This window comes from Apodemus sylvaticus, chromosome 23 (genome assembly GCF_947179515.1).
Source record: "Apodemus sylvaticus chromosome 23, mApoSyl1.1, whole genome shotgun sequence".
NCBI classification, from domain to species: Eukaryota; Metazoa; Chordata; class Mammalia; order Rodentia; family Muridae; genus Apodemus; species Apodemus sylvaticus.
The window spans coordinates 20783451-20797296 of record NC_067494.1 but is presented as its reverse complement, the minus strand read 5'-3'; the positions used below and the strand labels follow the sequence as shown (position 1 = coordinate 20797296).

The window sequence follows — 13846 nt, the reverse complement described above, 5'->3', positions numbered from 1 at the left end:
CAGGTATCTAGGGAGATTAATAGCCTAGGCAAAGATGTTGAGGGAAAAAAATGACAATGGGCTCCCCAGCCATATGACCCCATCCCAACACAGGCAGGATGAAGAATCCTACAAACTAGACACAAGAGACTCACCTCCGCCAGGGGTAGCACATTGCAAGCGGCAAGCTGCTTATTCCAGCAGCAAGGCCGTCTGATGCTCCCGGTGCCTCTGGAAGCTCCCCTTCGGATTCCCACGCGGTGTTTTTACTTCCTGTTACCAAGGCTTGCTCCCTACAGAGCTGCCTCACGTGGGCCTGTCTCACTTCTCCTGTCTCAGGACAGCCCCCGGTGGCCCTACCCTGATCTGGGAAGACTTCGCACCCTCCGCCCTTGCGGGCCAGCCGAACTTTGAATGTTCGGTGAGAATGCGGCTCCCTTTTATGTTTTATGTCTTGCACTTTTGACTGGGGAGGGCAGGAGTGCTTTTTCTCTTCTCATTGCGTGTTTTCTGTCTGCCTGTCCTGCCATTTTGCTCATTGTTTGCGATATGAACTGTGGCTTGTCTGAACCAGCCGCGGTGACAGCAGACGTTTTGAAATGGACTGAGCAGATGGGAACGGTGGGACTGGGTTAAATTATTAACCAGGATCCACATGCGGAGTGCAGGGGGTTTCTCGGCACCAAAATTAACTGGCAGAATGGATACCAGATCAAGTTGCCTCTAAAGAACAGATGTAGCATCATCTCTGAAGGGCCCCCTTTCTGCCTTTCACCACCTCCACCACATACTGGTAAAGGGATTTCTAGCCACCCTTTGCAATATATCACGGCCACATCATTAAAAATTAATTTGGAAACACAAGATCATCTCATTGTGTCTGGGAAGTTCTGGGGTATGGATGAATTTAAATGTGCTTTGTGAAATAACATTAGTGAGGCAGTTAAAATTATTCTGCATGAAGTTTTGTTGCACGGTTTCTTCTTTCTGGGAACAATATCTCTGAGATCTATATGTGTGTTTGTGTATATATATACAAAAATTATGTTAACTTTTAGTATTTTCTGTAATTTCTTGTCAAGTATGCATATTTAATTTAATTGGCCTGATAGGACTATACTGTATGATGTTTTTCAGTTTGCCCAATGAGCCCCAAAAACATAATAGATGAAAATTTCTAAGGATTTTATATTATATGTTATATATTATATATGTAACATAAAATAGTTGTGTATATTCTTCCAGTTTATTTTTTTAAAGATTTATTTATTATATGCAAGTATACTGTAGCTGTCTTCAGACACACCAGAAGAAGGCATCAGATCTCATTACGGATGATTGTGAGCCACCATGTGGTTGTTGGGATTTGAACTCAGGACCTTCGGAAGAGCAGTCTTAACCTCTGAGCCAACTCTACAGCCCCCCAGTTTATTTTTTTTTAAATGTTTATTTCTGTGTGTTTGAGTGTCTTGCCTACATGTATGTATGTGTGCCACGGGCATGCAGTTCTTGTGGAGGCCAGAAGACTCTGGCAGATCCCTGGAACTGGAGTTACAGACAGTTGTGAGCTGCCGTCTCCGTGCTTAGAATCAAATCCAGTTCTCCTAACAGCTAAGCTATTTCTCCAGCCCTCTGTTTTTCTAATTTAGATGTTAAGCCTAATTTTTTAAAAAATAGCCTTAAGGTTAGCAACCAGTAAACACACTCCTTATAGATGAAGTTGGACTGAGGAATTTTCCAATTGAGGGGCTGAAGTTCCCTGAGATGTGTAATATTTTAGTCTTCTGTTCTTTCTATTTCCAACCTAGTCAAGCACAGCACTCTTTGGTAATTATATATTTTATTTTCAATTGATGAAGATTTCATTTTGTGTGTGTATGTGTGTGTGTGTGTGTATGACATATAGTATATTGATATATTATACATATAACATATATATGTGTAAAATATATGTATAAAATATTATATAGCCTAACCTCATGTCTTCGTGTAACTCTTGTGTATAACATTTGGAAATGGCCCCTTTTTAAAATCAATATTGTTTAACGGTACGAACATTCAGAAATTGAAAAGACTTCTAATGTTCCACTGTTCTTAATGTACCAAGGAGCCTGAAATTTTATAAAAATGGGGATGAGAAGGTAAGGGGATGCCAGCCCTGTGGCAGAGTTCTGGAAGTTTCTTTGCCTTTGCTGTTTATCAGCAGATAGGTATTTGCTTGTTTGTTTTTGATGTTTTTGTTTTCTTATTTTTGTTATTGTTGTTGTTTTGTACCTTGAAATGATCTGGTTGTGCTAAAGATGAAAGGGTGGATGGTGACATGGACAGTGAAAAATTGGGGGTCTCTGTCTCTTTCCCTCGCACACTGTGAAGCTTAAGGTCGAAAGAACCCAGATGGCCTAGCTTATTCTAAAAAGCCAACCCTGATGTAATACCTCCAACCCCTGTTAGTCTGTTCATACCTTAGGGGTCTGTGACTCTTGAAACACATTAGTAGTGTTCTTCATGCTGTGGAGCAGAAGTGTTTCAGAGTTCACCCATGTGCATCTACACTGAGAGATGTCTGGGTGTCCAACTCTGAACTAAGAATCCGGCTTTATCCTCCCCGTCCACCATCTGAGGGGATTTCTGGGGAATGCTCACACCGCGCCTCTCTGACTGTGGCCCGTCTCATGCTGGGGTCAGGAATGGAGCTTTCTATGGGCTGAGGATGCCCTGCGGGAGCTCCAAGCAGCTTCAGATTTGGGATGTTCAGATGCTCACAGTGTATACGCTGTTGAACATAGGCTGAAGGAAGAAACACTGTAGAAAGCTGGCTGTGGATGGGTTCCGGATGCCCTCGCTTTTTAGCATGGATGATAACACACACAGGCTTCCTAGTGTCTTTCTTTAACCACTGCCTGCCTCCTGGTGACAAATAGTATGGGTGTGCTTTTTCTTGTCCTGTCCTTTCTATCTTTCCCTCACTGTTGTCCCAAGAGTTTTCATACAGCACAGTATGAAGACCTGAGTCTAACTAGAGTCCTTCATATAGTGTGGTATGTAGATGTGAGTCTAACCAGAGTCCTTCATACAGTGTGGTTCACAAACTGAGTCTAACCAGAGTCCTTCATACAGTATGGTACACAGACCTGAGTCTAACCAGAGACCCTCCCTTTATTCATTCCTTCACTGAGACCCCCCTTCTGTAGCATCTCAACTGTTTGTTCCTTTTCTAAATAAACTAGGGGTCCTTCTTCATTTCCACTAGGAATTTCCTATTCACCTCTCTGGTCTTACTCAGTTTTACTACCATTTTTATCTTTTAGGGTGTGTCTTCCCCACTGGACTGTGACCTTCCTAAGAAGGCCTGTTGGTTTATTTATTTTTTTAAAAGGAGACAGTCAAATACAGGACCTTGTGAGCATTCCACACACATATGTAACTACTGGGCTCTATCTCTAGACTGTTGCTTCTGAGATGGGTTTCTCTGGGTAGCCTAGGATGGCCTCGAACTCGGTGATGTTTGCTTCGACCTGATGCATGCTGGGATCATAGGCCCACGCACCTCTGGCATTCGTGATGCACTTTTATCCTGGGCACACAAGGGAACTGATGAGTGCTTGGCAGAAAGCTGTAAAGATTGAGCATAAACCACTGTGATAGTTAATGTGCTTTCTTAATAAGGATTTTTTTTTCTTTTAGATTTATTTATTTTATGTCTAGGAATCCACTATTGCTCTCTTCAGACACACCAGAAGAGGGCATTGGATCCCATTTCAGATGGTCATGAGCCGCCATGTGGTTGCTGGGAATTGAACTCAGGACCTCAGGAAAAGCAGTCAGTGCTCTTAACCTTGGAACCATCTCTCTTTCTTAACTGATGTGTTGGATATCTCTACCAGGGCAAGTGAGAACATGATGTCCCAAGGACAATTCGCTGTTAATAAAGATACTCTTGCCGGGCAGCGGTGGTGCATGCCTGTAATCCCAGCACTCTGGGAGCAGAGGCAGGCGGATTTCTGAGTGTGAGGCCAGCCTGGTCTACAGAGTGAGTTCCAGGACAGCCAGGGCTATACAGAGAAACCCTGTCTCTAAAAAACCAAATCCAAAAACAAACAAACAAACAAACAAAAAAAGATACTCTCCCTGTTTTGCCCATGTAGTTCTGAAGTTGAACTCAAAGGATCAAGCAAGCATTCTGACTCCTGTGTAGCTGAAAATAGTGACATATAGCATATCTGGCCTAGAAGGAAAAAAGAAAAAGAAAACTTTATTTTTATTTATTTACCTTGGTTTTTTGAGACAGGATTTTTCTGTGTAGCCCTGGCTATCCTGGACTCCATCCTGTTTAAACCAGGCTGGCCTGGTACTCTCAGAGATCTGCCTGACTCTGTTTCCAGACTGCTGGGGTGGAAGATGTGTGATACCACTCCTGGCTGCGAAAAAACTTCAAATATAACACTCATTATTAAGAAGATTTTTATTAATGTAGAAAGTAGAAGCAGAAAAGTTGGAGCTTATTTATAAATAAGGATACAAATTTCCTGGCACAGTAATAGAAACAGAATTCCAAAGCTCTGTATCTGAATAAGTCAATAGGATTATTGGGATTCAGTGCTTCAAGTCCTAGGCCATCAGGGTTCTATGAGGATTATTTAATCAATAATAAGGCATAGTTTTATTATTATTATCATTAATAATAATAATAATAATAATAATTTTGTGTATATCTCTTCCTGTGGAGGCCACAGGCTAATGTTGCGTATGCTCTTCAGTCACTTTTTGCCTCACGTTTTCTGAAGTAGGGTCTCCCCCTGAACCAGGAGCTAGCCTGGCTGCTCTGCAGGCCTCCAGGATGCTCCTGTCTCTCTCCCCCAGGGTTTCGAGTATAGGTGTTCGCGGCTGCACTTGCCTTTCCACAGGGGTGCCAGGGGATCGAACTCAGGTCTTCACGCTTGTGTAACAAGCACTTTACTAAGTCAGCTCTCTACCCTGAGAAGCTTTGTGAAACTTGCCATGTGAAGGTGAAAGGGGCAGTTGTTAGAGTAGTCCTTTGAGGAGCCGACGATTGAACTCTGAGGCTAGAGGACAGATAATTATGGCGTCAGAAAAACTGATTGCTCTTCCCTAGAGCCCTCGTCTTGTGACTCAGCAGCAGGTAAAGGTGTTTGTCACCACGCCTGATGATCTGAGTTCCATCCTTGGCTCCCTAGGGCTGAAGGAGAGAGCCAGCTGCTGCGAGCTGTCCTTTTACCTTCATCCATGTGCACGCATGCACACACGTGCACAAACACACTACACACTCACATACACCACATACACAAATGACATTTAAAAATTAAGCGTAATTCTTTATTAAGCATATGGGTACTTAGCCGTTTCCTGACTTTATTCGCATACTTAACCAGCACAAGTGCTTATCACCACATACCAAGAAATGTTCCATGGAATTTACCAATCATAGTGTCTTAAGTTCTGATAATAACCTGGATGAAAATGCCACCCGTACCTCCACGGTCCGGCTGACCAAAGCGTAGCATGGATGTCTCCTCTCGCAAGCAGCCTCTGTCTGGGGACAGGAAGTTGGTGATTGCAGAACTGAGGGCCTTCGTCATTGTGCTATTCTGTCAAGTTTCCAAGGTCTGGGATATTACAGATGTTTCGCTTCTGCTGCTGTTAGTGTGGTTGTTTACACCTGGAATAGGACGTAGTGTAGAAGCATATATTTCCTGATGAATGTATAAACTAAGCAACTTCAAAATACTAGGTATTTGCTTAAATAAATCACGACAGGAAGGCATCCAAATTATATGGTTAGACATGCACCCCAGCTCCTGGGCTGATCCATAGGATGTAAAGTGCGAGATGACAGTATTACTGGGGAAGACTTTACAACGAATAAAAGTTGATAAAATGTATAGTGCCAAGATATAACAGCGTGTAACAGTTAATAAACATGATAATTTATCTGATTTGTCACCTGAAGACATGGATTTAGGGTGTATGTAAGTACACACATGGAAGATGAAGTGACCCTGGATGTGGGGCTTGAAGCCTGTCTCCTGTCCCTGAGTTTACTATTGGCTGGTATATAAGAAAAAGGGGCTTCCCTCCCTCAACTGTGGCTATTTATCACCAGACAGTCTGGAGACAGAAGGAAGTATTTTGCTCTGTGTTTGACTCTTGTTACAATTCAGTTTCTTTTTCTTTCTTTCTTTCTTTTTTTTTTAAAGATTTATTTATTTGTTATATGTGAGTATACTGTAACTGTGTTCAGACACTCCAGAAGAGGGAGTCACATCTCATTACAGGTGGTTATGAGCCACCATGCGGTTGCTGGGATTTGAACTCAGGGCCTTTGGAAGAGCAGTCAGCGCTCTTAACCACTGAGCCATCTCTCCAGACCTACAATTAATTTTCTAAGAAGGGAAAGAACATTCTCTTTACTACTGGGTGGGTGGGGTGGGGACATTGGATCCTTGAGGAACAGCCGTCTGTTTTGAAAACAAGAGCCAGTTGGATTTATTGCTGAGTCCTGTTTTATTGCATCTTCTCCTTTGAGTCTGTATTCAAACCTCATTATTCAGCGAGGACCACCCTGACTTGTTTAAAATCCATCAAGATCCATCCACCTCTCTTCCCGCCCTCTTCTCTTCTTCTTTCGTCAAACCCTCTGAACTTACCACTCTCTGATCTGCCGCATGATTAGAGTTTCTTGTCAAGTAATGTAAGTCTGAGGGAGCATTTAGTAGGTGCTCGATACTTACCTAGTTAATGACTATATCCATGTTTGCTGCCCATTGCGCGATGTATATAGAAAGAAAGCTGGGCGTCGAGCAGGATTGAGCGTATTCAAGGTTTGCTCTCTTGAACAGTCTCTACTTTCATTTGGAAAGTTGTTGTGGCGACATCAAGCTTCAAAAACTTGCAGGTGGTGACTAGGACTGCTTCTTTCCGGAACACTCCCATCCCAGTCTCAGGTAACACACAGAGCAAGGTCACAGTCGCTGATATGTCTAAGGGGGGGGGGGGACTTTGCTCTCAATTTAAGACAGCCATATAATTTGAATTGCAGTCTCGGTGGTTACTCCCTGGCCCTGTAACACTTGGATAACTTTTAAGGGCAGCCGCGTCAAAGACTGAGGAACCCGCATCAGAATTCCTCTGCCTGTGATAACGATATGTTAGTTTCCCTGGATTTTGTTTGTTTGCTTTTGTTGCTCGACAAGTGTGGTTAACAGGATCGGGGAGTTTGAGGGGTCACCGTCACCAAGCATTCCCTAAGGGGATCCCCATAAATAAACTGCTACTCTTTGACTAAGAGTCTTTGTTATAAAGTAAATGTTTTGAATTAGAGGATTATTACATTTTTCCATTCAGTTACAAGTCTGGCCCCAAGCTATGAACTAAGAGGTCCTTTAAATTGCTTCACAGACTGTCCTGTGTGGAATGGGGTGAGGTGTGGGGTACTTCCCTTTGGTTCCTGATCTGTTTTCTTCCGTTTTTCCACACGCATCTCTTTCCCCTGGGATTGTATTTTCCTAACTGTGCCTGATTTTCCTTCTGTTACATTGAGCTAAAGAGTAATTCAAATAATGTTTATTTAAAACTACTACCCAGTAAAGCTGGGGTGGAATTGTCAGAACTAGCTGTTTAGGTAATTACTGCATTTAAAAGAGATTAAAGTAATTCCAGTAATGTATCTAATTTCTCCTTTTGGATTGGAAGAAGTTAAAGGGTTTTGTTTGTTTTTTTCTGGAGTTGTGTCAGCTAGATGCAAATGAGATCACACTTCCCAAGACTGAGGCTGAGTGCTGTAACCAGCAAAGGGTGAGAAGACAGGGCACCCTCATTTGCATAAAAATGCTACAAAGTCTTCTCTCAAAGCTCCCCGGTGATTCCGTTCTAAAGCTCTGCTGCCTGTGAAAGTTCCCTTGGTGTGCGAGGCAGACCCTGGGGGCGTGGCTGGGAAACAAAGGCAGGTTCATTTCCCCTGTATCAGTTCACGTCCCTAACACCCAGAGTGGGCTTACACTCAGACTTAACTATTCCCGTTTAAAAGAAAAGGGGGAAAAATCTGAATGTACCCAGTGGCCTCGTGAAAACGGGGCACACATCTGTTTCGTGGTGATATGACTTCCAGCAAGCAAAATCTGCTACTTGTCTGTTTGTGGACTCCAGGCAGGAGAAACTTCTAATGTGTGAGGCGGAAAGGAAATGAATGGGCACCGAGGCAGAGGCTTGTTGCAGCGCTCATGCAAATGAGGACCGTGATTGGCTCGCTCTGGAGTCGGTCGTTGGCTGCTCCCAGCCTTTCAGATTAGGTTTCAGTGGGAGTTTTTCTGGTTCAAGGATTACTAATGGGTTGTAACCACCTGACTATAAACTTGACCTCAGAGTTCCAGCAGCCTTGGCAGTCAGATGTCGAAGGACTGCCACCTGAGGAAGAAAGGTGCCCTCTGGAGCAGTGAGGCGCAGTTTGCCACCGACCTAGGGGAAGCTGCTTTTGTTTAAAAGTGACTTCAAATTCTGACCCTATGTGGGTGCTGCAGAGAGGAAATGGTGGTCTTCGTTAATGCAAAGATTAAATCTTTTTTTAAACTTTTTAAGAAGAAAAGTAAGTAGTTCTGGGTCGTGTGCGTGTGTGCGTTTGTGTGTGTGTGTGTGTGTGTGTGTGTGTGTCTGAGTGCTGAAATCACAGTGAAAGAGCTTAATGGCCTGAAATTAATCTCTGTGGTATACCAGGACATTGAAACGCCTTGGGCAGTATTATTTGCCTTTGGTCTGTCTTATTTATTTATGTTTGGGGTTTAACGTGGTTTTATTTCTTTTATCCTTCTCAAAAGAAGTCCTTTAAGGAAGGAGAAAGTCTTTGTGTTGACGCTGCTGTGATATACAGTGTGCGATTTCTGAGTGTTCGGTTGAGGTGCGAGCCAGTGTGTACTGGGTCACATAGTTCTGCTGGGGACGAATGATCCTCTAAAGCCTCCTGGAATTCTGTGTTAAGGATTTCAGAGCTCGAGGACAAACTGTCTAGACGGATGAATGTCATAAAGCAGGGAGCTTTTGTGTTGTGGCTTCGTTGTGTACTTCCTGTCAGTTTAAATTACATTAATCTGGGTGCTTCTTCATGCCCGTGAAAATTTAATTTTACAATGACATGGATTCTTTTTTTTTTTTTTTTCTTTTCTATTAGCTTATTTCTGTGTGGCTTTGTGTTGCCTTTTGGTCAGTGACAGGACCTGGGTGAATGCGTGCAGGGAAGGTCTCTGCACACAGGGATCGGAGACTACAACAAAGAACAACATTCTCTCATTCCCATTCTGCTTCTCTCTAGCTCGAAGCCTGTCTGCGGACCGATTGATACAAATCTGTCCTGGCAGGAGGCAGGTACAGTGGGAAGAGACGACTGCCCTTTTAGAGGAGCCAGTTAGTATCTGTGCCCTGGGGCTGATGGTATAATTACAGGGCCTCAGACGCCACCATCCCTTGGATTTGATTTGTAATGAGCAAAGAGGGAAATTTCCCTTTTTCCATCTAAGGCAATTAAAACTTTAAAATAAGTAGACATTAGCGAAAAACATTATAAGGAATTCTGTGCAATACTTCGAGGAACGTCTGGCTGCTGTGTTAGTCTCTGAACCAGTCAGCAGAGTGAAGACCGTGCTTTAGGAGTTTATGCATTAAGGCTGGTGGTGTTGGGAACCTTGCAGAATGCTTGTTCAGTATGTAAAATAGCAGGGGCTTAGTTTATAAACCAATCTTTGTCACACATTATAAACAGAAAACGGCATTTCTGTTGTTAACTTTATATCTGATTCTCAATGTTGATTACCATTTAACAATTTATGGAGAAGGCAGCTTCTGTCTTTTTAGATCCAGGCCTTTAAGCTCTGGTCACTGCAGGAAAACTTGTTAGTAGGGTGGGTTTTAGGTGTATGGGAATCAGCCTAAAGAAGGTTCTGCTCTTCCATGGAAATAGTTCTGGGGGATCCTTAAGAGTTCATTGTCTGGGTCACGGCCTTGTCTTATTTATACAAGTTATTTCATGAGCAACCTTAGTCTAGTTGGGCTCTACAGTAGAAGTCGTAATTACTGCATTATAGGGTAGGTATATTTAGTTAATTTTAAGTGTGTTCAAACAGAGTCATTAGTTCATCCGTTTTTCTTTTCATGTCGTTTTGAGATTGCGTTTTATCATCCAGTTCCCAGGTGTACACTCTGTTGTTCTGGGCAGCTGTCTGTCGCAGGGCACGGTCAGGGTAGACTTACCTCTGACTCATAGTCGTAACATTTCCTGACTTGTGTTATGAGTTAGATTTGCCACCCAGGTGAATGCTCAGTTCAGAGGCTTGCTCTTACGTTAGTCTAGTGCCTCCTGTGCATAAGCATGCAGCAGATATATAGAAAGTGCAGAAGCTGATAAATGCGTTTGGGTGATGGCAGCTTCTAGATGGCCACTCATACACCAGGATAGTCAGTGTTGACGGGAAATACAGAGCAAAGCGATCCCAAGAAGCCCTAATGGAGTATAAGAAAATCATCTCAGAGATTCGTCTTACGCTCAGTGTCTCTGCGAGTTTCCCTCCCAGCAAGGTTTTGGACTGTTTCGTGTTGAAGAATTTCAAGTGAATTGGTTTGTGTTAGATGATGTCAATTGCATTAGACATTTTAAAAACATTTAGTACGGAAGTATCCCATGAAAACATAAATGAGAGAATCGTATAGCACAGATGATGTTCAAACCGGACATACTAGGTTTTTAACGTTTTTATTTACACTTGTAACAATGGTGTTTTTTAGTTTACTTGATAGAGAAATATTTGATTCCATCCTCATGGTGGGGGAATTTGTTTCGGCCTTGTACAGTTGGTAAATTCGAGTTGGTTGTGTGCGGGTAAAGAGGAATGAGAGGTCTCTGTCAAGTTTTCCATCATTCTTCTAAAACAGGAACAGAAGAGGAGCCATGATTTGGGGAGGCAGGAAGCTGAGGAAACACACTATGAACATATTGTGTGGTAGATGGGCAGTTTTTGCTTTTCTCTACAGATGTAGCTAAGTGGATAAAACCCCTGAAGCCTGAGATGGAGTTGCACCAGAGGTTGCTCCTCTGTTCTTGGCAGACCCTTGCCTGAGGTGGGTGTGTGTGTGTGTGTGTGTGTGTGTGTGTGTGTGTGTTAAATACCACAGCCTTCTCTTTCTCTTGTTTTTGAAACATGGTCTCACTCAGTATTTTCCAGGCTGGCCTGGAACCCAGCATGTAACTCAGGCTGGCCTCAAACTTTGAGCAATCCTCATGCCTCAGCCTTGCCATGGCCATGGTGGGGATTAAAGGCGTGAGCCGCCATGCCTGTTGGCTGAGGCTTTACCTTAATGTCACAAATCCAGAGTCAACAGTTGATACGGGAATCTGTTCTTTTTCTTTATAGCGGTTTCCAACTTAGACGAGGAGAGTCGATGGACTGTCCACTACACGGCACCCTGGCATCAGCAGGAGAATGTGTTCCTTCCCACCACAAGACCCCCCTGTGTTGAGGACCTGCACCGACAAGCCAAGCTCAACCTCAAATCAGTGCTGAGGGGTAAGACAGCCTTCTCTCTGGGCTTGCTGGACTTGAATTGCTAATGGTTAGGAACTGACAGCATCAATTTAATCACTGTAAAAGAAGAGGTGTAGACACCAAATGTCTCCATAAATACAACGTTACATATGCCAAGAAGCTTCTGGTCCTCGTAAGACCCTGACTTTTTACTGGCTTGCACATCTGCCTTCAAAAAACCCAGTGATGCTTACAATCCCCTCTATGTGTTCCAACCACCAGTATTAATCTAATCCAAATAAACTTGTGCTGACATGGGATTTTGCCAATGCTTTTTAAAGCTGTTATAGGTATTGAAAGCAAATTTGCTAAAGCTGGTGCTTTTAAATGGTTTGTTCAATTTGGGTAATATTAGAAGACGGGGCAGGAGTGCTTCTATATGTAAATTTTGATGTGATGCTAAATAATTAAGGTATCAGAATTGAGTAATGCCCAGCAGGGCTCTTCTCCATAGATTGGCCTTAGATTCTGTGGGCTGGAAGTATAAAACAACACACCAAAGTTCTTACCTTTGTCATGGGACATTTGGGATGTAAATAAATCAAAGAGTATTTGTGATTTACTTGAAATGTAATGAATCTGAACATTCTATTGCCCAGTTGTAGTAAATTTGAATCCTGAACAATTCTCTCATGGACTCAAGAAGAAAGTCTTATAAGGAACCTCTGGCTTTATAAGATTACTTATGTTTCAGTCATTTGCTAAGTGACTTGTTTATTAATGTTTTAGCACAATGATACCAGTGCATGCCTATTAAGTAGTTTATAACAATGTTCTCAGCCTGTGGGTCATGACCATCAGGAAATACATAATTTCGATGTTCTCAGGTCAGAACCCCCAACCACAACTTTATTTTCATTACCACTTCATAATGGTAATTTTGCTGCTGAGCCTTGTCTCAGTTCCTAAGACCATCCGAAATGTGTGTTTTTCTATGGTCATGATGCACGGGTTGAGAACTGCTGTCTTTTACAATGCTAAGAACTGGTTTCAGCCCACTGAATGTCTCATCTCATTTACTCTTCATAGTTATTCAAGTGGTCACTCTGCACCTAGTTGAAGCAATAATTCACAAAGGTAAACCTGCCTTGTCAACCCAGAATTAGTTGTAACAACCAGGGCTTAAACTTGGATCCTTTTGGGCTGTTGAACTCTATCAAACTGACTTTAATAGCTGTTTATTGGGAATCTATTGTTCTGAAGCAAGTGTAGAATATGAAGGCAGAATCCTGACCATCCTGGAATTCGTACTCTGTAGTACAAATCACACCACAAAAAAATACTCAGGAGATATGCCCAAAACTGCTCTTTGGGAATGAAAAAAAAAAATCTGTCTGCTCAGAGACTGGCAGACAAGGAGTAGATTTGTCATAAAATTATTGCTGTTTTTTTTCTTCCTTGAATTATTTGTACGTTTATATGATAGATCATCTGACTGGTTATCTATCTATCTATCTATCTATCTATCTATCTATCTATCTATCTATCGTCTGTGTGTTTGTCTATATACATATATGTGCTAAGAACTGGTTTCAGCCCACTGAACCATGTGGTTCAAACATGTCTCATCTCATTTAATCTTCATAGTTATTCTAGTAATTCACAAAGGTAAACCTGCGGCAAATGTGCATAGGTCAGAGGGCAAACTGCTAACTTATAGAAGCAATTCTTCCCTTTCACCATTATGGGTCCTGGGGATCAAACTCAGGTCCTTAGGTTTAGTGGCAAGCCCCTTTCCCTTTCTTGCCCACTTACTTTTCCCCTTAATTTTCATAAGGAATAGCTTTTCTTGTGTGTCTTAGAGTATCTTGTTTTAGACTCTAAAACTTTAGGGCATTATCAGGTTCTTTTTTTTTTTAAACCAAAGTAACTCGTTCAATGACTTCAAGCTTAAATGAGAACAAGTGTTAGTTTTGCTCACTTGCAGGGCCTTGGAGTTATACTTTGAGCTTAAATCACCTTCATGATGCTGATTGCTTAGTGTACTTAATTCTGACCGTAGGGGAGAACTGTCCAGTCCCCAGTGGTTCATCTTTAGTCAGTCTCCGCAGGCAGCATCTCTACTTTATATAGCTTACCTTCCTCCGCCAGATAATTAATGAGACTGTGGCCGGGTGCCCAGGACAAATCCTTGAGGCAGTGCTTTGCCCGGATTGCTCTGCGCAGCTCCTGAGCAGCCAAGCACTGCATGGGCTGGCTTGTAGAGAGTTTTTCTGCCATGGTATGCTTGAGTCTGAATATTGAGACCCACCTGCTTTTTTGATTACTCTCCAGGAAACGATGCC

At 42.6% G+C, this 13846-nt stretch overlaps 1 protein-coding gene across 4 annotated transcripts in view; it reads left to right on the top strand.

Annotated features, from left to right (window-relative positions):
• The window catches only part of Nhsl1 (NHS like 1), a 230695-nt gene that overhangs the window by 155195 nt on the left and 61654 nt on the right, over nucleotides 1–13846 (top strand). For all 4 annotated transcript variants that reach the window (XM_052170023.1, XM_052170025.1, XM_052170026.1 and 1 more), the window contains exon 2: nucleotides 11391–11543. In XM_052170023.1, the coding sequence (XP_052025983.1) occupies nucleotides 11391–11543 (153 nt within the window). The remainder of the gene's footprint in view (nucleotides 1–11390; nucleotides 11544–13846) is intronic.